General features: G+C 39.4%; 1 protein-coding gene across 1 annotated transcript; it reads left to right on the top strand.

Annotated features, from left to right (window-relative positions):
* Positions 1-636: 636 nt before the first annotated feature.
* Positions 637-17,133, top strand: LOC130920683 (homeobox protein unc-4 homolog). Its single transcript, XM_057844055.1, has 3 exons — positions 637-951; positions 2,194-2,369; positions 14,628-17,133. Exons 1-3 carry the CDS (start codon positions 648-650, stop codon positions 15,663-15,665), a joined length of 1,518 nt encoding a protein of 505 aa, XP_057700038.1. The 5' UTR covers positions 637-647; the 3' UTR covers positions 15,666-17,133.
* The last annotated feature ends 8,005 nt before the right edge of the window (positions 17,134-25,138 follow it).

Below are 25,138 nucleotides of genomic sequence, written 5' to 3'. Positions count from 1 at the left end.
GGACAAATCCTTTTTCTTTAGTCATCTTATATGTTTATACTCAGTACATCTCAATATACCGCCTAGCTAGTATTTTGTAATCACAAATTAATATTTTATGTTTACTGCTTGTGGCGGCCAATTTACCCAGATAAAAAAAGTCATGTTTGCGAGTCTGTGGCATGTTTTTTCTCCTTTTCGGGGGGATACGATGTTGTACACATGGCAAGACAGATTCTTTTGGCTAAAAAATAGCAAGTATAATATTATTGAATTCAGACTAGAATTGAATTTACATGTTTGGACATGCCGAGAGAGGGAGCAGCACCACGCGTTAAGAGGTGAAGTTAAAACAATAAAACGATGCCCTAACAACGCTCAAATGACGTCACGCGCCCATTAAGGCTCGTGATTGGTCCCGCCAGCAGATGGGGGAGTCCTAATGAGCTGGCTCCAGGAGGGGGAAGCGAGCTTGACATCTCGGGCTGGACCACAACACGTCGCCGCCGGCTTCAGCGCACGCACGCTCGTGCACGGAGCGCTGCAACCTCCCGAGCTTCCTTTTCCAAGCAACATTTTTGCTTCTTTTGCTGACTGCATGTTCAGCCACACACTGCCCCCGCCTGCGCATCCTCACTTCGGCCCCGCCGCATGCAGCCCGGGCGAGCATGGACAGTCGCGTCCTCGAGCATCACCCTCACGCCCACTTCGGAGGCACCTTGGGCGGGCTGGTGGGCTTCCCGTACCCGCTCGCTGCTCACCATCATCATCATCAGCAACAGCAACAGCAGCAGCACCATCAACAGCATCATCATCACCACCACCACCACTACGAGCTCGCCAGCGCGCACCAACTGCAATCCGCGGCTGCCGTCCCCTTCACCATAGACGGATTACTAAACGGTTCTTGCTCGGCGTCGGTGGTCAGCTCCAGCGCGCTCTTGTCACCCGACGGCCAGTACAAACTCTCCGGTAAGCTCCTATTTTACGTTGGAACTGCTTTTATAGTACATTTTTGAAGGAGTTTAAGATTGTTAATTTGGATTGCTATATACAGATGATTTTTTAATGTTTTAATTGTAATTTGAATTATATGCTTGCTATTTAAAAAAAAAAAAAAATAATTATGAGGGGATGGGGGCATTTTTTTTGGTTTTTGAGAGCTACCAAGCGATTTCTATTTATTTTCTTCTTAAGATATTTCACTCATAAGGTATAAACACCGACTTTACAGTGGACATTAAAAAAGGCAGCTAAAACTCAGGCATGCATTCAAGTAAAACTTGTTTTATGTCTTGTATTCAATGTATCTAATGTGCCCCTGGGGAAAAAAACCTGACATTTACAAATCTTGATTAAAAAAAAAAAAAAAAAAAAAAAGAATCTTAATTTAAACCTTTTTAGGACAGTGACCATTTTTGATCATAAAAATATATAATAATTGTTATACAAGTGTGGCCTACATAACCCAAAAAGTGGACATCAGGTCTCAATTATAATAAATATATATATATATATATGTATGTCTATATATGTGTATATATGTACACGTGTATAAATGTATATGTGTGTGTATATATGTATATATTTAAAATAATGAATCATTATCAATATATAGTTCTTAAATAAAATTGTAAATTATTAAAACGTTATTAAAAACTAATAAAAGACAATCATCCCTGATAATACTCTAAATTTATTTTATTTCACTTATTGGCTGTCATTGACAACGCTGGACGTCCAATTCCTTTAAATTGATCGCACTGGCTGTGAATGCTCATCTTTCGGTGCCATTGGCGGCGCTAGACGTCCAATTCATTTTGACTGGGAGGCTTGTCAGCGATTATTCACTGCCAGCATCTCCCAGTCAAAATGTATTGGACGTCTAGCGCCGTCAATGGCAGCCAATGAGTAAAATGAATGCCTTATAAATGATTTATAACAAGCATTATTTATATCTTCTAATTTCTATTTTAATCTTACAGCAGTATTTTTTCACCTATATCTGCAAAAAACGAAAATGTACTTATCTTCTTGGCAAACGTGATTAAATTCCTTCCTATTTTATTATCTTTTCAAAATCCGCAGCTAAAAACGATTTAATTAAGCTGCAGCACAAAACAGTAATTAGTATGCGACAGCTAATTGGCAAAACTGTCAATCAATGCACGATGAGTTATAGTAACTCTTGCTTATAACAACAACAACAAACAGATTCCGGGGACCCAGACAAAGAGAGTCCCGGTTGTAAACGGAGGAGAACCAGAACCAACTTCACCGGCTGGCAGCTGGAGGAGCTGGAGAAGGCCTTCAACGAGAGCCACTACCCGGATGTCTTCATGCGGGAGGCGCTCGCACTCAGGCTGGACCTGGTCGAGTCCAGAGTTCAGGTAAATTCGCTTTAATTCATTATTTTAAATGCAATTTTATTGCAGAAACCTCCTCAACCCCCTCATCCGGACATGTCTGTTTGTTCAGGAGGTGGCCCGTGGAGGCCCAACCCTTACTGGGGGGCAGCTATTTGTCAATTAAAGCTTCAATAAAGGGTCCCCTTTTGAATTATGCATGGACACAACCTATTGATTTACGGGTTAATAAAAACAAGGCGTGATCTGACCAGAAAAATAATAATGGAGTTGTAAAGAGTTTTGATTCGATTACAGATTTAAGAGGTGTAAAGTTATTTTTATATGTATGAAAATCAATTTTAATTGACTGTATTAGTTGTAGCAATTTTATAGTCCTCAAAGTTGCGTTTGAGATTCAATTTTACTATCACAGATATGATTTAAGAAATTAATTTGGCAAAATATGTGATGTATTATTGCTTAGAACACTTATTTGAGGAATTATCAACCCTTTAAAACGCAAACCACAAAATGATTGAAAGCAAATTAAACTTCTTTAACCCTTTATTGCCAAACGTATAACATTTGATACACCTAAAATTTCATGATTTTGAGACTAATTCAGAATTTTGACATTTCTTTTGGAAAAAAGGTGGATGCAAGTCAACACATGCATCTGCAGGTTCCATGAGAAGAAAAAAAAACAGGATTTAGGAAGGGTTATAGATATTAGAACGCTTATTACACATATTCATTTTGACTTTTAACAAATTTGAAAAAAGGTTTTAGGACGTTATTATTCAAATGTTGGGATTCTCTGATAATTGCTTCATGTTGCAGGTATTAAAGGGTTAAATTTGGAACCTTAATGATCACACTAAAAAAAATCATAGTAGCAATTTGCACTTTTATTAAGTAAATTTTACTACTTGCAATATTAAGTTCAGTTCACAAGCAGTAAATTTTATTTAATAAAAGTAAGTGCAAATTTTTATAATGATTTTATCAAGTAAATCCACCAGTTATTTTTTTTCCAGTGCATACATCAAAATCATATATTTGAATATTTTAATGACACATCAGGTTTCTAACAGAGGGGAAAAAAGTCACATTGCTTAAAATTCTTATAGTCACGTATTTAATAGTAAAATAAAAGAATGGAGTCATTTAAATTATGGAAAGTTACCAATTACTGAAATAAGATATCAAGATGTAAGTTTGCCCAAGCAAGATTTGTTTCATTGTCTAATAAAAACATGCCATTTGGATTATGAAGTTTCATTTAAGACCATACAATCATCACGCAAATTGGACTAATAAAGAAAATTTGCCACAAGCCTTTCTAAAATCTCTAAAATTATTAATATACTGACGTTTTTAATTATGAATTTCAGGATTAGTGAGTGAAAACAAACAATGCGTTTTAGAGAGTAAAAGACGTCATGGTCGAACAACCTTTACAACCGGGTGATGCTTTATGTTCTCGGAGAGATTTTTGTTCCTAAACCTCAGCTTATTCAGCCTTCAAGCTGCTTAAACGCTCTTTTATCGCAGGTTTGCGCAGGGTGGGTGTTGGTGGGGATGGGAATGAGGGGGGGAGGGAGAGAACACGCGATAGGGGCGACATCAACAATCCCACGTATTGTCGTGCACCGTGTCCGCGCCTCACGCCTTATCAGCGGCCAACACGCGGCCCTCGGCGAGCCCACAGGCCGGCCCGAGAGAGCTCCCAGGCGGGGAGCGGGGGGTGGGATGTGCCGCTTTCTTGGCCGCCTCAGAAGGAGCCATTCCGGCGAGGAGCGGAGCTGCTGCACGCTCACAATTAGATTTAAATTGGCACTCGAAACCAAGTCGCTGGTTGATGAGCAAAACGCTTGATGGACCTCCTGCACGGCTGCGTCTAAACGACGCTCTAAAACAGTGTTGAGTCAAATTACCCATCAGTTATATGGTTAACCCTTTCAGGGGCAGTGATCAAGACGGTGAATTCAAAAGTTTTAAGCAATTAATGTACTAGCAATTATTATATTATTTTTTTAATATGGCGGAAAACACTCTGAGACCTCCAATTTGGCCAAATTTCAAAATTATCCTATATGCACGTGTGATACATCATTGGAAAGCTTAAAATCTCAATTTTCTGAGGGAAGAAAAATTTGGAGCAGGAGGACATTTTGAAAAAAAAAATTTTTTTAAACAGCAAAACCCTAACTGGAGGTGAGAGCAAGCGAGAGCAGAATTAAAGACGCCACGATTTTAACGAGATATTATCGCGTACTTACCTCTTTTCGATCCAAAAACTCTATGTAGCATGTATCAACGAGTGTCAAGAGACAGCTGTGAATGGCCAGAGCCGCATTTTTTGGGGATTTCATGGGTGAAACATGGTAATATAACAAGGGTCGCGATGCAGAAATCGCAGACAACAAGGACTGGTCTAGATTTCTTTTTCTTATAGTTACCCTTTTAAATGTTATTTTTCAATTTTTCTTTCGTTGTATCCATTATTTATCATCTAACATGCGACAGTTACAAAGAAAATGCAATTAAGCAATAGTTATAAGGTAGATATCCGTGACTTTTTTTACGGACACCATTTTTTTTTCAACTTGACGTAATTTGCTTAAAAGTTTAAAATATGCGAATGAATAATTTTTTAAAGTCGTTTTAAATTTTTTTTAAACGAAATATTGGACATCGATTAATTGATCCCAAGCTAAAAATGACAGATATTTTGAATAATAAATAAAATTACTTCCTTTCTTTTTATGGCTGGGTTGAAACAAAAGCAGTTGCTCCATGTCTATAAACGGGGGTTTCCAGGGTAAAAGGGACAAATTAAAAATAGTTCGGGGGCTTAATGCGCCATGAATCTGCTATGGCAGCATATAGACATTTTGTCCTATAAAACACAACAGTTCTGTTGGTTTAAAATACAGCAGTTGTATTTTATAGAGGGTTGCAAGAACAGAAACTGCTTTTTCAGTCTCGTCTGTGTTTTCCGCCACATATATGATTATAGATTAGTTTATAATCAGCTATTCAAAAGTTCACACTTTATACCTGTGGTTCTTAACCTGGGTTCGGTGAGTAAGTAAGGGGTTCGGCGAAGGTATGGAAAGGCAGAGCCCTATTTTCATTCGCTTATTAAATCTAGGCAAAGTGCTTTTAGACCAGGTTTTGGACTAGTTTGCTCCCAATTTATAGGCTTTATAATAATAATAACAATAATAATGCATTTTATTTGAAGGCGCCTTTATGGCACTCAAGGTCGCTGTGCAAACATTTAAAAAATTTAAACAAATGAAAGATTGAAAACAGTAAAAATAATAAAGTTTAGAACGTTAAGGGCAAATTTAAAGTACTAAAGAGATGTAAGAACAATAAAAATACTAATAGATAAAAATTAAGTAGCAGAAAACTAAAACACAAAGAAATGAGGGATTATTATTGACAGGCGAGTCTGAACAGGTGAGTTTTGAGTTTGGATTGAAAAATGGGTAACCGTTAATCCATTTCTTTTAAGGGCTAGTCCTCGATCTGATGGGTGGAGGATCTGGTTTGCTCAGTGGAAGGTTGACTCGCACTTGATATGAGGGAATTCAACAGACCGGATTATATAGTTTAGATATATAGGTTTTCAATTTAAAAAAAAAAAAAAGAAAACTAAACAAAACAAAATTTATACTTCCGAGGGGGTTCAGTTAATCCACATGTGAAACTTGTGGGGTTCGGTACCTTTAGCAAGGTTAAGAACCACTGCTTTAGACCTTTAACCCTTGATGGAGCAAGTGACTATTTTTAGTTATTAAAAAAAAAAAAAAAAACTCTTAAATATTACCAAATTGTTGTATTTTATTTGGCAAATTATTCATCATTATTTTATTTTTTTGAATTATAAGTGGATTGGACATCTGGTGCTGTCAATTGCATTGAATGAGTGCCCTTTAAGGGTTAAAAATAAAAAATAATAATTAGTGCATGAAAGGGGTAAAATGATGTTAAAAGCTAAATTAATGAAATTACAATTTATAAAAACAGAAACTAACACTGTAATGTATATTTTTTCTCCAATGTATTTAACTCATTGCATGCCATTATTGGTGATAGAAGCCCAATTCATTTAAACTGGGAGGACTGGCTGTGAATGCTCATCTTTCAGTACCATTGACGGAGCGAGACGTCCAATCTAGTTCAGTTTCAGTTTATTCACACACCATTCGAGGTACACAGTACACACAATACATGATCATATACAAACAGTTCATCTGATAAGATGCGCAAAAAGGACACTCCAAAGAAGCTATTTAAAGCTTTTAATAGGGGCCCAGCTGGACAGCATACACACACCCATACACATACATACAATTAACTATGGAAAACGTCAACATTGTGGTTACATCGGATTTGATTTGAGATACCTTAGTAATGTTATTAAAAAAAATCAGCATATTAAACATACATTGCTAGGAGGTGAGTTTTTTCTTAAAAATGGAGATGGAGTGTAACATTTTAAGTGTTTTGTAAAGTTCATTCGAGATCTGTGGTCCTTTGCACACAATGCCAAAGCTTGTACACTTTAGCCTTCTGTTTTTCCTGTGATATGATTTTTCTTCTGGTAGTATATGTGTGCTGAGGAGTATAGATTGGGATAAGATCACCTAATTTATGGTTTAGTTCACGGATGATCTGATACATTACGTAATCATTTTGAAAGTAGTTGTGTTAGCCTCAGAAGGTGGTGGCGGTGAAAAATTAATTTAGTTGGAGCATTGAACGCGGACCATATAGGGCACGTAAAAATTTTTCCTGTAGTATTTCAAGCTTTTTTTAGATAAGTTGGGAATGTGTTACGCCATATGATATTACAATATTGTAAATGTGGTTCAAATAAAGAGTCCATTTTGACTGGGATGGGCACATGGATTTTATTAAGTTAACCCAATTCCTGGAATGTTTTGAGTGGGTCGTATTTATGGGGTTAATTCTTAGAGATAAAAAAAAAAAATCATTATATTGCAATTTCCAGATTTGTTTACATTTACTTCAAATCATTCAGTAGTTTTTCTCTATGGTTAGTTTTATACGATATGATTTATATCAATTTTCACTTTGTTGCATGGGTTTTTTTTCCCCAGATGTAAACTGTATTCAATCTTCTTATTTAGTTTAATTTTTTGCAGTATCCCGCCAATGTTGTCAATACAACTCAACAATTGGTAGTATGTAGGGTTGTTCCGATCATGTTTTTTTGCTCCCGATCCGATCCGGATATTTCCCGATCCGATTGCTTTTTTTTGCTCCCGATTCAAATTCCAATCATTCCCGATAATTTTTCCCGATCATATACATTTTGGCAAGGCATTAAGAAAAAAGTGAATAAAACTCGGACGAATATATACATTCAACATACAGTACATAAGTACTGTATTTGTTTATTATGACAATAAATCCTCAAGATGGCATTTACATTATTAACATTCTTTCTGTGAGAGGGATCCACGGATAGAAAGACTTGTGACTTTGTATATTGTGACTAAATATTGCCATCTAGTGTATTTGTTGAGCTTTCAGTAAATGATACTGTAGCCATGCCCAAATGCATGATGGGAAAGGGAACCATGACTGTGCGTAGTGCTACCAATTGATATATCTTCTCTGCGTTGGGAAATAACGCAAGGTGTTAAAAAAAAAGATCCATTGCTACCTTGCTTCCCCACATTGCTTCCCATGATATATCTAGTCGTAGGGAGAGGGATTGTAAGGCTTTAGCAAATTAAAAAAAGGCTCCAATGGCTGCCAAAATTCACTCTACTCATTTTACGCTGCCTTTTATCTCTCTATATAGGTTAAACCATTACAGATTGAGCGCGACAATGCGTGAGTGGGTCGTGCAACGCATGCATTTATGCGTTAAATATTTTAACGTGATACATTTTTTAAAAAATTAATTACCACCGTTATCGGATAACCCTACCTTAAGCCTAAACTAAAGACTCTGGATGAGTGTAACATATTATGTCTGTAACGTTAAATACAATTAGAAAAAGATTAAAAAAAAATATATATATATATATATATATATATATTAAAAAAAGGCATGGCCGATATTTTTTTGCCGATTACGATACTTTGAAAATGACGTGATCGGACCCGATCGATCGGGACATCTCTACATGCATATCAAGTGCTTGAAATGCATAAAACGGATGCTCAGAATTTGCCACATGAACTGATAAATGAGTTCAAAGTAAGAGTCACTTGACAAAAGGTGCTTCAAATATGTATACGATAAAAATATAATAAGTGAATACATTACAGTAAGATTAAAGTGTACTGCGGTGAGCTTTTCTAGCAGAATTGAACAGTCCCATTTCTAGTGAATGGTATGGAAGATTAATTATAGAAATGGATGTTTTGATGTGCTGTGTAATTTTACAGTGATCAACAACATATGTTCACGTGAGCTAAACATCAGTTGAAATCATGTATACATGTCATATTGTAGGCAAGGCAAAATCCCTTATTGTACAATACACAAGTGTGTCCTTGTATCGCTTTTAATTGACTCGGATGATTATTGTTGCTAATTAATTAACAGTCAGCTCATTGAGGCGCTCGCAGCTTCAAAGCCGGAATTTAACATGTTTTATTTTCCTGACATGTAAAGAAGGAAGACCTAGAATTGTTCTTAAAGTGGAGGCTCATGAAGTGCGTAATTTTTTTTTTCAAGGATTGGTTTTATGTACCGACACAAATTTAAAAAAAAAAAAAAAAAAAATCTAATTTTGTTGACAATAAACGTCAATGGCAGTTAATGAGTTTTAATTCATCCATTGACGATGATAGACGTCTCTTTTGAAATGAGTTTATCACTTGTAGACGCCCAAATCCATTTGAACTGGGAGGATGGCAGCGAATGAACGAACGTTCATTCGCTGCCACCCTCCCACTTCAAATAGATTTGGACGTCTAGCGCTGTCAATGGCATCCAATGAGTCCGGAGGTGTGTCGAGTAGCCAAAAAATTTTATACTCAAAAAAGAATAGCATTACTACCAGTGTTGGCGTGCGATACTATGTTGGTTGACTGACGTGAGAAAAGTGAGAAAGATGGACTCACAGAGATGAAAGAGCAGAGCAGGAGTGGGGAGGAGGCAAGGCAGGGTGACGCCGTTGCAAACGCGATGCTACTATGCTAGGTGGCTCCAATAATACCTGACTGCAGCCGATAGCCTACAAACTACGCCCACATGATGCTTCGGCAGATATCGCCAGTGTTGTTAATCTTACTGAAAAAAAGTAATTAATTATAGTTACAAATTATTTCTCCCAAAAAGTAATTGCGTTAGTAACTCAATTACCTGAATGTAAGAGTAATTAGTTACTTGGCAAAGTAATTGGTGATAATTACTTTCTTTTTTTCCTCACAAAAAAAAAAAAACATTGGCCACACTATTTGAAGTTTTTTGTGAAGGTTTTTGTTACAATTGGCCCGAGCCCAATTCTTTACCCTAATTTACCCTTTACCCTGAATCAACTGTTAAAAGTTGTTAAAATTGCTCCCATTATTGCATTAGTTCCCTTCTCTCTACTTTCGACATATGAAAATTTTAAAACTGTTTCATCATTTAAAGATAGATTCAAGTCAAGATTTTGCCGATTTAGAAGTATTTTAGATAAAAAGTTACTTAGGTTCGCTAGGAAGGTTCTCTACAACAGCGCCGTCCTAAAAAGTCTACTGCTTTAAGATGGCGGCTGTCTACTAACTCATTTAGTGCCATGTCTGTCATTTTGCATCTAGTTATATCTATGTACAGTACATGTGATATCTACCATGTCTACCATATCTATCATAACATGCAGGCGTAGTTTGTACTAGCTATCGGCTACAACATGTATTATTGGAGCTACCTAGCATCGCGTTTGCTCGGCGTCACAACTTTCTTGCCTCCTCCCTTCTCCTGCTCTGCTCTGTCGTCTCGGTGAGTCCGTCTCCCTCAGACTTTTCGACCAATATAGTAACGCATAGTAACGCATGCCTTTCCGTCCTCAGTAATGGTAACGGCGTTGCCAAGATGAGAAAAGTAATTAATTAGATTACCCACTACTGGAAAAAAATAACGCCGTTATATTGTAACGCCGTTATTAACAACACTGGATATCGCATATATACAGAACTAGATGCAAATGACAGACACGGCTGCATTAGCAACATTTATAATAAAGAACTAAATGCGTTAGTAAACAACCGCCATCTTAAAGCAGTAAACCTCTCAGGAAGGCTATGTTGTAGAGAACCTTCCTTGGGAACCTAAATAACTTTTTATCTAAAATGCTCCTAAATCGGCAAAATTTTTACGTAAATCTATCTTTAAATGATGAAATAGTTTTAAAACATACACATGTCAAAAGTAGACAGAAGGGAACTAACGCAATAACGGGAGCAAATTTAACAACTTTAACGGTTGATTCACAACATTAAATGACTTCCACACATAGCAAAGGTTACTATCTAGTTATCGCAATATCCGTAATACCCCTGTGTCTAGTTAAATTTAGGGTAAAGAATTGGGCTACGGCCAGTTGTCCCAAAAAAAACTTTAAACTTCACATTGTGTTACCTGTTTTTTGTTGTTGTTGTTTTTTTGAGAAAAAAAACATGAAAATTATCACCATTTACTTTGCCAAGTAACTAATTACTCTTACATTCAGGTAACTGAGTTACTAACGCAATTACTTTTTGGGAGAAGTAATTTGTAACTGTAATGAATTACTTTGTTAAAGTAAGATTAACAACATTGATTACTACAAAATAATAATATTCAAGTAAAAGTACAGCATTTTCGGACTATAAGGCCGCCACCCACCAAATTTGACACGAAAACGTCATTTGTTTATAGATAAGCCACACTGAACTATAAGCCGCAGCTGTCCTCACTGTATTAGGGGATATTTACACCAAAAGATATTAACCGGTAACACTTTTTTTTGACATCGGCATAATAGGACTATCATAAGACCAAATGAACCACCATGAATCTTTGAACCAATTGGCTGCAAAACTTCATTGCTTCAAGAAAATTTATTTGGGCATCACTGCTGCCAGCAGCTTTAAACACTGTTGTTGTCCAACATGCCTCCTAGCATGCATTGCAGCACTAAACATGTAAATTGCAATCAAAATTCATGTTCTGTGCTGATTATTTCTTCAGTTACTGTACTAGTTGTTTCATTAATTGGTAGTTATAATATTTGGTAACACTTTATCTGACAGTAGCGCCATAAGACTATCATAAGAGCATCATAATTATGACACTGCCATGAGCATTAATGAATGCTTATGACAGATGTGGTTTTGTGTCATCCAGCAAATTATCTCACTTTTGAATGGATGTAAAAGATCCTAACTGGACAAAAATAGAGTTAGTGACATATTTTGCCGGATGACACAAATAAATGACATCTGTCATAAGCATTCATTAATGCCCATGATAGTGTCATGTCATAATTATGACGGCAGTCTTATGACGCTGCTGTCAAATAAAGTGTTAATTATCAACCCAAATAAATCAACAAATAAGCGGCACTGGACTATAAGCCGCAGGATTCAAAATGAGGGGAAAAAGTAGCGCCTTATAGTCCGAAAATTACGGTAGGCATCCCAAAAAAACGTACTCAAGTGCAAGTAAAAACGTATTCGGTGAAAGTAATACTAAAGTAAGTGCTTACAATTTCTTTTTTAACAATGGTACAGTGATCCCTTGTTTTTGGCGGTTAATGCGATAAGTGAAATACAGCGAAGTAGCAGCCACTCACCCCCCCCCCCCCAAAAATTATCTTTTTTTTTTTTTTTTTTTGTTCAATGTATTTATTCAGATTTAGCATTTGCAAGAGATATATAATAGACATGTTTTTGAACTTTTTTAAAAAACCTTTCATGTGTACAGTATATATTTTAATAAAGTTTTTTTAGCAATTCAAATGTAATAATTATGATACGTTTTCAACATGTTACTGTTCCTCCGAATCATTTTTTAAACAACAATAAAGTAGAAAAATGCTTGTCTTTTTTAAAGGTTTCATTGAGTGAGTCCACTAAAATCCGCTCAAGCTGCTCACTTACCCACAATGAGTTGTCGCAGCAACTGTATAACAAGTTAAACTATGATTGACTCATTTGGCGCTTTGAAGTTTTGGCGCACTGCCACTAATGGAGCTAGATGTCCAATCTTAACGTCTGTCAATCATCGTTAACTTTAAATAAGCAACTTCAATGCACTGCCTGACCAAGAAAAGCGGCAGGAGCGAGAATGCGAGACTACGTGATCGTATCGGGACAGCTTTATAAAATACTGCATTTATTTATTAATGTTTTAATTGAAAAAAAAAATTCCGCGATGGACTGAGGGCGAAGTTTTAAGCGCTAAGTAGTGAGGGATCACTGTATATATTTTTTCCCAGCAGAGTCATCTATACTGTATGAACTGTTATTATACTGTACTATAACCTATTCCATGACCATTTTAGACCCCCCGAAAAATAAAAAATTATTAAATTCTGACAAGAGAAAGCTACAGAAATGAAACTTCACCCATCCAAAGAGGACGAGTGCCCTCAAATTGAGCAGACATATATCCTACAATGAAACTGTAACTGGAGACTGATTGATATCTCCAGTTTTTCGTGGTCTATTGGTGTGAAATAAAAACTAGAAGAGGGGTTGAATGTTGACAGCAGTGCCCTATGTTAATTGTTTATGGTGCTTTAAAGACGCCACGTGATTGAATAGGCTGATGTGAGCATAGGACTTCCAATTGCAAGCTTGTCTCTGTTACATCTGATTGGTGTAATGAGTCATGTGATTATTGTAGGGTTGCAGCTATCGAATATTTTTGTAATCGAGTAATCGACTGAAAATTCTATCGTTTAATCGAGTAATCGGAAAGGTAAAGAGCAATTAATAATATACATGAGAAAAAAAAGACATTTAATCCAATATTGAACCATTTTCAGTCAATCAATGTCTTTTTTTTATGTACATTGTTGAAAACGGCCAACAATTGCATCTCAGATGTGACTAGAAAAAAATTCACTGCTTTCACTCAAAAAACTTCTAGATCTTAAATTTTTTTTTTTTTTTAATATATTTCTTACCTAAAAATGTAATTACGCTTGATAACAAACATCACCTGAAAGCTACGTGTTTTTCCCACGTGTTTCAATTGAATTTCCATTTGTGTCAAGCTATTTTTAAGTTCTAGTTAAGTTTTAAGTTGGTCTAAACTGTAAGTACTGATAGGATTTTGAGTTTTTGCAGTGTTCAAATAAATGTGTGATACCTGCTGTATTGGAGAACATTAGGGACCAGTGCTACTTGGTGTTTTATTCAGCAATGACTACTGAGCTAAAACTGACAGTTAGCTTTATTATGTTTTAATTTTACACCCTCATCACGCTAGAGCGCTGTGTTTTTACAGATTAAATAAAGCCTGTATGTAAGACACGTTAGCCACGCATCGACAGTGGTCATAATCAATAGAAACCTAGCCCTCCGAAGGGCTAATGTTACGTGAGCGAGTGACAGTAACGTTATATTTATTAGCGCTGAGAAGTGTACTGCTTAAAGATGGCGGCTGTTTACTAACGCTGCCCAGACGCGGCCGAGTCTGTTATTTCGCATCTAGTCCTAAATGCATGCGATATCTATGAGACCCATCGGACACTACCTGCTACCACACTAGCATCATACGGGCGTAGTTTTTAGCAATGTCGGCGTAGTTTGTAGCGGCTGTCGGCTGCAGTAAGGTTTTTTTTTTTTTTAAATTGTTTCTTCCTCTAAACACTTGACGTCAGCGCGTTGTCCCGCATTAAAAGTAATCCGGGCAAAACGTGATGCTTCGAGCTGGCAAAATTAAACGATTCCTCAAGGTGAATGAAATTACTTTGATCAGTTTTTAAACTCGAGTTGCTCGAGTATTCGTTTCAGCTCTAGATTATTGTTACGTCTCATCGGTGAAACTGAAAGAGCCACTGAGGGCATCGCTAAAAAAAAAAATTTTGTAAAATCTAATACATATGATAAAGAGGAAAAATGTAATGGCTGTAGTGTAGCTCAAAGGTAGCAGGTAGGAGGAGCATTTCTTCTTCACAAATCTAATCAAGTAAAAGTAAAAACTATGGCATGATAAAACTACTTTTTTCTAAGAAAGTTACTCAAATATATGTAACAGCGTTAATGTAAAGCTTTACTACCTACTTCTGAATGAGTGCAATTAATCCGTTATGTTTGTGCGCACAGGTTTGGTTCCAGAACCGACGCGCTAAGTGGAGGAAGAAGGAGAACACAAAGAAAGGGCCCGGTCGGCCCGCGCACAACTCCCACCCGACCACGTGCAGCGGCGAGCCCATGGACCCCGAGGAGATCGCGCGTCGCGAGCACGAACGCGCCGAAAAGAAGAAACGCAAGCAGGAGAGAAAACTACTCCGGTCGCAGAGTAAACTTCTGCAGGGCGACAGCTTCCACACGCCGGGCGGTTCCGAAAGCGACAGCGGCGTGTCTCAGTTCACCGACAGCGAGCAGCAGCCTTCTTCGGGCCCCAACGGGACTATTCACGCAGAGCTGCCCCTGCTGTCGAGGGGAGCCGAAGGACACCAAACTGAATCCAGCTGTGACCAAACCCGACACGACTTCAACCACCAAAACCAAAGAAGAGAAGCGGAGCAGGTTTCTCCGGGCAGCACGCACAGCTCCGGTAGTCCCGCCGGCCCGAGGTCCTCTGCCCTGCAGAAGCGCAACCCTTTCAGCGTGGAGAGCCTCCTCTCAGACACCACGCCTCGACGAAAGCCCGCGCTGGACTTCCCGGTACTTCCCGCCCAGAGGACACTGGTGGGTAAAGGCCATTTCTTGCTTTACCCCATTACTCATCAGCCTCTCGGCTTTCTCGTGCCCCAAACGGCCCTGAAGGCATCATCCCCGTGTCAGGACGACATCAACAGGCTCCACCTTGAACAGACGTGTGCTCCAACTGACCTCTCCTGCGCTCTCGCTAAGCCGATAAGCGCGGATCATAAACCACACGACCACCACAGTCCCGTTAGCAATAGAGTCGACACAGAGGAGGAGTTCGCCGACGATTGTCAGGTACTCGGCAAGTCTCAGGCACCCTTGCGGTCCGCCAATTCCGGCGAGGCGGGGAAGGTCCACGCAGAGGCGCCGAGCAACGGCTGCCAAGACGAGGAGCAACAGGCGTCTCCGGTTCTGTCCGAGGGTCTTGGCGCAAACGCAGACTGTAGAGAAGCGGCAGATACAGATGGCGAAGATGTGGATATGGACTAACGCTTGCTAAAAAGCAGCACTGCTCAGACGCTGTCAGAAACAGGGCTACAGTAGGAGTCGATTTCTATCGAGTTATAATATTGTTCCATTAGCAGACTCCAAGGTACAGGTATGTTTCCAGGCCGTTAAAGTGTCAATGGATACAGAAATGTTTGTGTCGCAAGTCCTTGTAACCCTGACGGCTAGATTTTTCTGAGAGTGGACTGTTCAAACATTCCCAAAGCTCTGCATAGATGCTTGCAAACATATCAGGAATCGGGAGAGAGCCGCGTTTCTACCAAGCACTGCAGTTCATTTCAATTCCAGTTTGGAACATAAGAACAGATCTGATTGAATCAATCACAACTGGACTGTTGCAGTTGTTTTGGAAGCAGTTTTGACTCTAATCAGAGCAGGCTTTTTGAGATCCTGCAACAAAACATAGGGCATGTTTGATAAACCAGACCAGTCCAGTTGTGATCCATTCAATGCCCAGTGAAGGAAATGATCTGGTCTAGCATAGATTTACAGATGATACCGTGAATTGCTGGATCTCATATTCCCTTAAATCAGAGGTCTCCGAACCAGTCCTCAAGGGCCACTGTGGGTCTTGGTTTTTGTTCCTACCGATTGACCACAGACCGTTTAACTAATGAGCAGCACCTGGCTGCAATCAACTGATTACACTTGTAAAACACCAGATTGGTGCAAAGGTATCGTCTTGTTTTGTTGGAACAAAATCCTGCACCCACTGCGGACCTATGTGGAATAGTTTGGAGACCACTGCCTTAAATAAAGACATGGATGGGGAATAGTTAACTTTGCCAAATGTGTTGCTGGTTCTGTTGAGAGAAACCTAAGGTTTCCGCAAAGGCTGAAAAAAGTTATGACATTGTACCGATACCGATTTTCAAGTAAAGGGAGAAATGCTAAAGAACCTTTGCAAGGCAAACATGTCTGCTTATCAGATTTTACAATCTTGAATTTCCTAAGATTTGAAAAACAAAACAATTACCATGCTAAATCTAATCAGATCTGAAATACCTTTGCAGTTTTGGAACCATGTCAGTTCACATTAGTACCGTAATTTTTGCACTGACTATAAGCCACCACCCACCAAATGTGACACGAAAACGGCATTTGTTCTCAATTAAGCCGCCCCGGATTGTAAGTCGCAGCTGTCCTCACTCTATTATGGGATATTTACACCAAAATATATTAACCGGTAACACTTTATTTGACAGCGGCATCATACAACTGTCATAAGACCAAATGAACCACCGTGAAGCTTTGAACCAATTGGCTTCAAAGCTTCATTGCTTCAAGAAGCTTGATTTGTCAATCACTGCTTCCTTTGGGGAGACAGTCAACCTCTTCTGCCTCCTGCTGTCAACACTGTTGTTGTCCAACATGCCTCCTAGCATGCATTGCAGCACTGCAGATGTAAATTTCAATCAAAATTCATGTTCTGTGCTAATTATTTATCCAGTTTTTGTTCCAAGTTCATTAATTAGTAATTATGGTATTTGATATCACTTTGACAGTGGCGCCTTAAGACTGTCATTAGAAAATCATAATTATGAAATGACACTGTCATGAGCATTAATGAATGCTTATACCAGATGTCATGTAGGCTGGGTTCATACCGCAGGTCTTAATGCACAATTCCGATTTTTTGTCATATGTTTTTTTTTTGGCGTGCCCGTTCTGGTACCAAGCATGTGTACTCGTCGCTGTCCGACATGCGCTGTGCAAACTGACCCGCATGCACAGGATAATCAAAACAAATACTGGCTCAACATCTTCTAGGGTGATCATATTTTGATTTCCAAAAAAAGGACATAAATAACAGACATAAATAATTCCCGTTTAAAATATTATATTCAAAGTTTTTTATGGACTGATAGCATACACGCACTGTGCATGCGTGACGCACACAGTTTGCCCAGACTCTTGGCCATGTAAGAAATCTTGAAATAATTCTCCTTTGGAGCAAAGATAACGCCCCATTTTATTTTTTTTATGACTGTTGTCAAGCCCGCCCCTTCCCTAAAAGCCATGTTCAAGCTAGGTGCTAACTTTCCATCACTACCGTAGCGCCCTGTCTCTCTCGTTCTTTGCTAACGTAATTGCTGCATGAATTCCAATTTGGGGGACTTGACAGTTCAGACCGCAGCCACATTCTAGAAAAATGTTGCCCAGATCGGATTTTAACCACATACAAAAGTGACTTAGATCGGATTTGAAATGGTCCACTTTTATGCGACCTGTCCCGTTCAGACCGTCAAGTTAATGCCTGATTCGAGTCGGAAAAAGACGAAAAAATCGGATTTGTGCATTAAGACCTGCGGTATGAACTTAGCCTTAGTGTCATCTGGCAAATTATCTCACTTTTGAATGGATGTAAAAGAGACAATCTGGACGTAAATGGTGTTAATAACATAATTTGCTGGATGACATTTAATGACACCTGTCATAAGAATTCAGTAATGCCCATGATAGTGTCATGTCATAATTATGACGGTCTTATGAGTCTTATGACGCCGCTGTCAAATAAAGTGTTACCAAATACCATAACAAGCAATAAATGAAACAACTGGAACATTAACTGAATAAACTAGAAACTGTAACTTCTGCCGAAATTATTCTGGGTCTTTGCTGTGTGGTGCTACAGATCTTAGCCCCGCCTAGGGCTATCATTAGAATGGACAAACACGCTCCTTAATGGCATTAAACAAAGTTAATGACATTAGAACCTTGGGAATTCTAATTCCCATTAGAATTGGGAAATTTGGACGTCCATGGCCGTCAATGGCAGCACCCTCCATAAGCGTCAATGGAATCGGGGAAGTTTGGGGGACACGTCCTATTTATATATGCTCATTTCCTGGGGATTTGGGGACATTTTTTTTTTTTTTTTCGCATTCAATATGAATGGGAAAAATTTGGACGTCCATGGCAGTCAATGGCATCAACTTACATAGGCATTATTAGAATCCAAGTACATCCGCATCAATAGAATGGACAAACATGGCCATCAATGCAATGCAATTATCTGGGTCTTTGAAAAAAAGACCCAGATAGTGTTATTCTGTTTTTTGGGGGGAATTGGGATATAATACAATGTCCCCAAACCAACAGGAAATGACCAAATATTAATCGGACACGCCCCCAAATGACCTGACATGACCAGGCCACGTCCCCACATGTCCCCAAATGACAAGATATGACCAGGCCACGCCCCCAAAAGGTCCCCAAATGACCTGATGTGACCAGGCCACGCCCCCCAAAAGTCCTCAAATGACCTGGTATGACCAGGCCACGCCCCCCCAAATGTCCTCAAATGACCTGGTATGACCAGGCCACGCCCCCAAAATGTCCTTAAATTACGTGATTGACCAGGCCACACCCCCCAAAGGTCCCCAAATGACCTGTTGTGACCAGGCCACGCCCCCAAATGTCCCCAAATGACCTGATATGACCGGAATAAACCCCCCAAAATGTCCCTAAATCAACAGGAAGTGACCTGGTATTGTCCCCGAAATGTCCCCAAACCAACTTGGGCGGGGCTAAAATCTGTATCTCCACACAGCAAAGACCCAGAGTAATTTCTCCAGAAATTGCAGTTTTTAGTTGCATTGGAAATTCCATTGAAGGTGAAATGGGAAATTTGAACGTTGGATCCCATTAAAAATGAATGGGAACATTCATTCATTCATTCATTTTCCATGCCGCTTTTCCTCACGAGGGTCGCGGAGGTGCTGGAGCCTATCCCAGGCAACTACGGGCAGTAGGCAGGGGACACCCTGAACTGGTTGCCAGCCAATCGCAGTGAATGGGAACATTTTGGGCAAATTTCCGGGAAACCGGGAATTTTTTTTCCCAAATTCTGTATACAACCATTATACGGGGCGCCGTTTGTAAAGCAGCACATACTGAAAATTACGACAACATTTTCTCACATTTAGCGGCACACTGTGTTTAAAATGGTGTGAAATTTTTAAGAGTCACTTTTATTTTGCACATTTACAACATTATTTAGCAACTTAAATATTTATTTTTAAATAAGAAGTTTTGGACCTGATTGTTTGAATCCAGAACTAAAAATTTAATTTAAATCTTAAATTTATATCCTATCTAAATTTTAAATCAGGAAATGGTCAGAACTAAATATTTTGCTTAATATACAAATTCACATGACTAGGGCGAGTGGGGTCATGTCTGACATCGATAGTTTGCTTAATTGCCACATGCGCTCTGTTTTTTTTGTGCTTTTCAAAGTTTGGATGGCTGAAATTCTTTGACCCTACATAAAATGCGCTGCTCTTATCGGCGACATTGGGATTCTCGCGGCACATTTTGTACCGCATTTCCGTGCGAGCATCATTTGCTTCTAGCCATGGTACCTCCTGTAGCCACTTTTCAGCAAAAGTCCTTTTTTTCGGTAGCTCCGGTGACATCTCTGTCGTCTGTCTGTCTTTTGACGGGGGTGGGGGAACACGTAAGTAATTACTCAGTGTGGCCTGCCTCTTCGACATTTTGAGAAGTTATTTTCTCGTGTCCGCCACAAATACATTGGTCAGCCATCGGTACGCAAAAGCGTATGGAAGTCGTTGAGGGTCAGCCCGTTTGTCTACGTCCAGTACGCATGCGTGCATGCGGACCACTTACCGTATTTTTCGGACTACAAGTCGCTCCTGAGCATAAGTCGATCCAGCCATAAAATGCCGAACGAAGAGGAAAAAAAACATATACAAGTCGCACCGGAGTATAAGTTGAATTTTTGGGGGAAATTTACTTGATAAAATCCAACACATAGAACAGACATGTCATCTTGAAAGGCAATTTTATATAAAAATACAATAGAGAACAACATGCTAAATAAATGTACAGTGTATGAACAACGAAATGTGAATATACTGTCCAACGTTACGGCTCGGTCCTGGCTATACAGCGAACTACCAAAAGACAATGCTGGACGTCCGTATAATTTGCTGAATCAATTTGGTCCTCGATAGAAAACAGGTTTGCATCAACGTAAATAAATGATAATTAGGTACTATTAGTAATAAGTAACAGGTTAGCATGCGTTCGCTATCATTAGCACATCGTTCAAACAACCACACAACTGGCTCTAAGTGTCCGATCGCGGGTGGAAAACACACAACAACAACAGAAAAGATGATACACGCAGGCGTTGCCTCTGTAGAGATGATTTAAAAGCATAAACAATGAAAGTAGGTTCGCAGCCGTCTATTCTCTCTCGCTAACTTGCCCACTCACTCACTTACTCACTCAGAGCTACGTAGCTGTCCGTCTTCTTCTGGCGTGTGAGCACTCTTCTTCACGTAAACAAGTGCGAGTGCGCCCTCACGTGGGCGTGAAAGCACCACAAACTAAATGCATCCATTTCAAGATAAAAAAAGTCAATAATACAATTGAACATACACTGCCAAAGGCAGAACGCGAACGTGGCCATAGCTATAAAGAGTTATTCAGATAACTATAGCATAAGAACATGCTAACAACTTTACAAAACCATCAGTGTCACTGCAAAACACCAAAATAACGTGAAATTATATCATAATGTGTTAATAATTCCACACATAAGTCGCTCCTGAGTATAAGTCGCACCCCCAGCCAAAATATGAAAAAAAAACGCGACTTATAGTCCGAAAAATACGGTATGTGCACCCCTGTATATATATATATATATATATATTTCTGTCTCCATCCATGTACCCGTTTATAATGCGCACCGTGATTTTACAAGTTGATTTTGGGGAAAAAAAGTGCGCGTTATATTCGGGAAATTACAGTAACCCAAATAAATTAACAAATAAACCGCACTGGACTATAGGTTACAGCTCTGTATCAAGGAACGAGATGAGAATAATCCCACTATTTTGACAGGAATAGTTCGGACTCACAAATTGGATTACTGACAAGGCGACTTGGTCCCCACCTATAAAAAACAGCCTGTAACAGGGGGTCTCAGTCAGTAAACTCAATAAGTCAGATCGTGGTAAAACATGACATGGAGGATGTGTTCGTTCTACTTGGAATAGCAATCCCATTTCCTCGTACGGAGTGACCATTGTTTGTCAACCAATCAATAGACTGCAGTGTGTCAGGCTCCACCCCTTTGTAAAGTGGCAATTTTGAAGACAGTTATGAACATGATAGAAATGAACTGCACTGCTTGGTGGAAAACCCGGCTCGAATCCTCCCCTATTTTTTAATCACGTATCCTGAACGCTGAGGTTTTCTTTTTCTGTCTTTTTGGCGACCAAAACCTGTATAGAAAACTCGTCTTGCAACGGAAATCCTCAGATATTGTAAAAAGGAGAAAACAATATTTATATGTTAACGTTTTGATAAATAAAAGCTATTGTTTCAAAGTGAGCACTGTCTTTGCAAGGGAAGGGAAACTGGGGGGAGCCCGGCTGGTGGACCGTTGCGGGCGTCGGAGCAGATAAATCCCCCCTCTCTCACTACCGTCTGGCTGTTTGTATTTATTGCTTTAACAAATTTATTCATTTGAAAAGGCCGGCCTCGAATGAGGTTAGTGGCCGCCGGCTATAGGACCCTGCGCCTCCTGCTGAGTTTTGATATGAAAGTAATTATTTTCCCACTGGCTGCTGCAGGGTCTCCAGGCAGCTCCCCTTCCTCCTCCTTCACCCCCCCCCTCCTCAGCCCAAAGGGTTATTAGACATTAGTGATTTCTAGTGATATGGAATCACATAAACTTCCTACAATAATAGAATTAGCATGAAAGGCAGGGGTGTCAAATTGAAATGGGGGAATAATAGCAAGCTGCACGGCGCTCGCGCACGCGTGTGTGTGCATAGACTATTGAGTGTAGGAGGGAGGGGTCGGGGTGGGGGGCTGCGAGTGATTCGTGGGGCGGAATTTTCATGAGCTGGCGCGCTTGTCAGCCAGCCCTTGTAGCCGGCTATATTAAGATAGATGTTCGATGATATCCCTCATTGTTCTGTCGCTTATATTGATGTCGCTGCCTTATCGCCCTATTGATCATGTGTCGCACATAATAGGACAGGCGTGCTGCCTGCGTCCCGCCCCCCTCTCCTTCACAAAAGGCGCCGGAGACCCTCGTCATTTGTTGTTATTGTGGGGGGCCCTACGGGAGTGAGCCAGATAAAGATTCAAGGGACGGGGGGGAGTGGAGTCGGGGCTCACATTAATAATTTTTTTGGGGTTGGGGGGAATCAAATGAAAGAAAGATGTTTGAACCAGATTTTTTGAGGCTATAGGCGCCTTTTTTTATGCACATGTGATTTCTTTTTTGTTACCAAACAGCAGATAAAGACACCACTGATGTGAAATCAGCATAATGAGTTTATCACTGTACATTAGGGACGTCCACGATCCAACCACGCCATTTTTTAAAGGATCGAGTTTTTAATAGATTTTAAAAAACATCTTTTTAAAGGGGTACAAAGTAACAAAATAATCCAGATACACAATAATACATATACAGTGGTACCGCTAGCTACGAACAGTGTTGTTAATCTTACTTTAAAAAAGTAATTAATGATAGTTACAAATTACTTCTCCCAAAAAGTAATTGCGTTAGTAACTCAGTTACCTGAATGTAAGAGTAATTACCGTATTTTTCGGACTATAAATCTCAAATGCACAACAAAGAGGAAAAAAAACATATGGCGGAAAACACAGACAAGACTGAAAAAGCTGTTTCTGCTCTTGCACCCCTTTTTAAAATAAAATGCTGTATTTCAAGGCAAAAGAACTGTTGTGTTTGATAGAACAATATGTCTATATGCTGCCATAGCAGATTCATGGCGCACTAAGCCTCCGAACTATTTTTAATTTGTCAGTTTTACCCTGAAAACCCCCGTTTACAGACGTCACGCAACCGCTTTTGTTTCAACCTAGCCATAAAAAGAAGGTAATTATATTTATTATTCAAAATGTCTGTCGTATTTAGCCTATAATCATTAATTGATGTCTAAATTTTAGTTTAAAAAAAAAAAAAAGACAAATAAATTATTTACTCGCATATTTTAAACTTTTAACGAATTACGTCACAATAAAAAATTTGGCGTCTGTAAAAAAGTCACGGATATCTACAGTGCCTTGCAAAAGTATTCGGCCCCCTTGAACCTTGCAACCTTTCGCCACATTTCAGGCTTCAAACATAAAGATATAAAATTTTAATTTTTTGTCAAGAATCAACAACAAGTGGGACACAATCGTGAAGTGGAACAAAATTTATTGGATAATTTAAACTTTTTTAACAAATAAAAAACTGAAAAGTGGGGCGTGCAATATTATTCGGCCCCCTTACGTTAATACTTTGTAGCGCCACCTTTTGCTCCAATTACAGCTGCAAGTCGCTTGGGGTATGTTTCTATCAGTTTTGCACATCGAGAGACTGACATTCTTGCCCATTCTTCCTTGCAAAACAGCTCGCGCCCAGTGAGGTTGGATGGAGAGTGTTTGTGAACAGCAGTCTTCAGCTCTTTCCACAGATTCTCGATTGGATTCAGGTCTGGACTTTGACTTGGCCATTCTAACACCTGGATACGTTTATTTTTGAACCATTCCATTGTAAATTTGGCTTTATGTTTTGGATCATTGTCCTGTTGGAAGATAAATCTCCGTCCCAGTCTCAGGTCTTGTGCAGATACCAACAGGTTTTCTTTCAGAATGTTCCTGTATTTGGCTGCATCCATCTTCCCGTCAATTTTAACCATCTTCCCTGTCCCTGCTGAAGAAAAGCAGGCCCAAACCATGATGCTGCCACCACCATGTTTGACAGTGGGGATGGTGTGTTCAGGGTGATGAGCTGTGTTGCTTTTACGCCAAACATATCGTTTTGCATTGTGGCCAAAAAGTTCAATTTTGGTTTCATCTGACCAGAGCACCTTCTTCCACATGTTTGGTGTGTCTCCCAGGTGGCTTTTGGCAAACTTTAAACGAGACTTTTTATGGATATCATTGAGAAATGGCTTTCTTCTTGCCACTCTTCCATAAAGGCCAGATTTGTGCAGTGTACGACTGATTGTTGTCCTATGGACAGACTCTCCCACCTCAGCTGTAGATCTCTGCAGTTCATCCAGAGTGATCATGGGCCTCTTGGCTGCATCTTTGATCAGTTTTCTCCTTGTTTGAGAAGAAAGTTTGGAAGGACGGCCGGGTCTTGGTAGATTTGCAGTGGTCTGATGCTCCTTCCATTTCAATATGATGGCTTGCACAGTGCTCCTTGAGATGTTGAAAGCTTGGGAAATCTTTTTGTATCCAAATCCGGCTTTAAACTTCTCCACAACAGTATCTCGGACCTGCCTGGTGTGTTCCTTGGTTTTCATAATGCTCTCTGCACTTTAAACAGAACCCTGAGACTATCACAGAGCAGGTGCATTTATACAGAGACTTGATTACACACAGGTGGATTCTATTTATCATCATCGGTCATTTAGGACAACATTGGATCATTCAGAGATCCTCACTGA

This window comes from Corythoichthys intestinalis, chromosome 8 (assembly GCF_030265065.1).
Source record: "Corythoichthys intestinalis isolate RoL2023-P3 chromosome 8, ASM3026506v1, whole genome shotgun sequence".
Classification (NCBI taxonomy): Eukaryota; Metazoa; Chordata; class Actinopteri; order Syngnathiformes; family Syngnathidae; genus Corythoichthys; species Corythoichthys intestinalis.
This window is presented reverse-complemented; position numbering and strand designations above follow the sequence as displayed.

Excerpts from the sequence above, each read along its gene's own strand:
- LOC130920683 (XM_057844055.1), top strand. The coding sequence starts at position 648 with ATGGACAGTCGCGTCCTCGAGCATCACCCTCACGCCCACTTCGGAGGC. Across the intron at positions 952-2,193 it reads CGGCCAGTACAAACTCTCCG|ATTCCGGGGACCCAGACAAA; the intron begins GTAAGCTCCTAT and ends AACAACAAACAG. Across the intron at positions 2,370-14,627 it reads TGGTCGAGTCCAGAGTTCAG|GTTTGGTTCCAGAACCGACG; the intron begins GTAAATTCGCTT and ends TTGTGCGCACAG.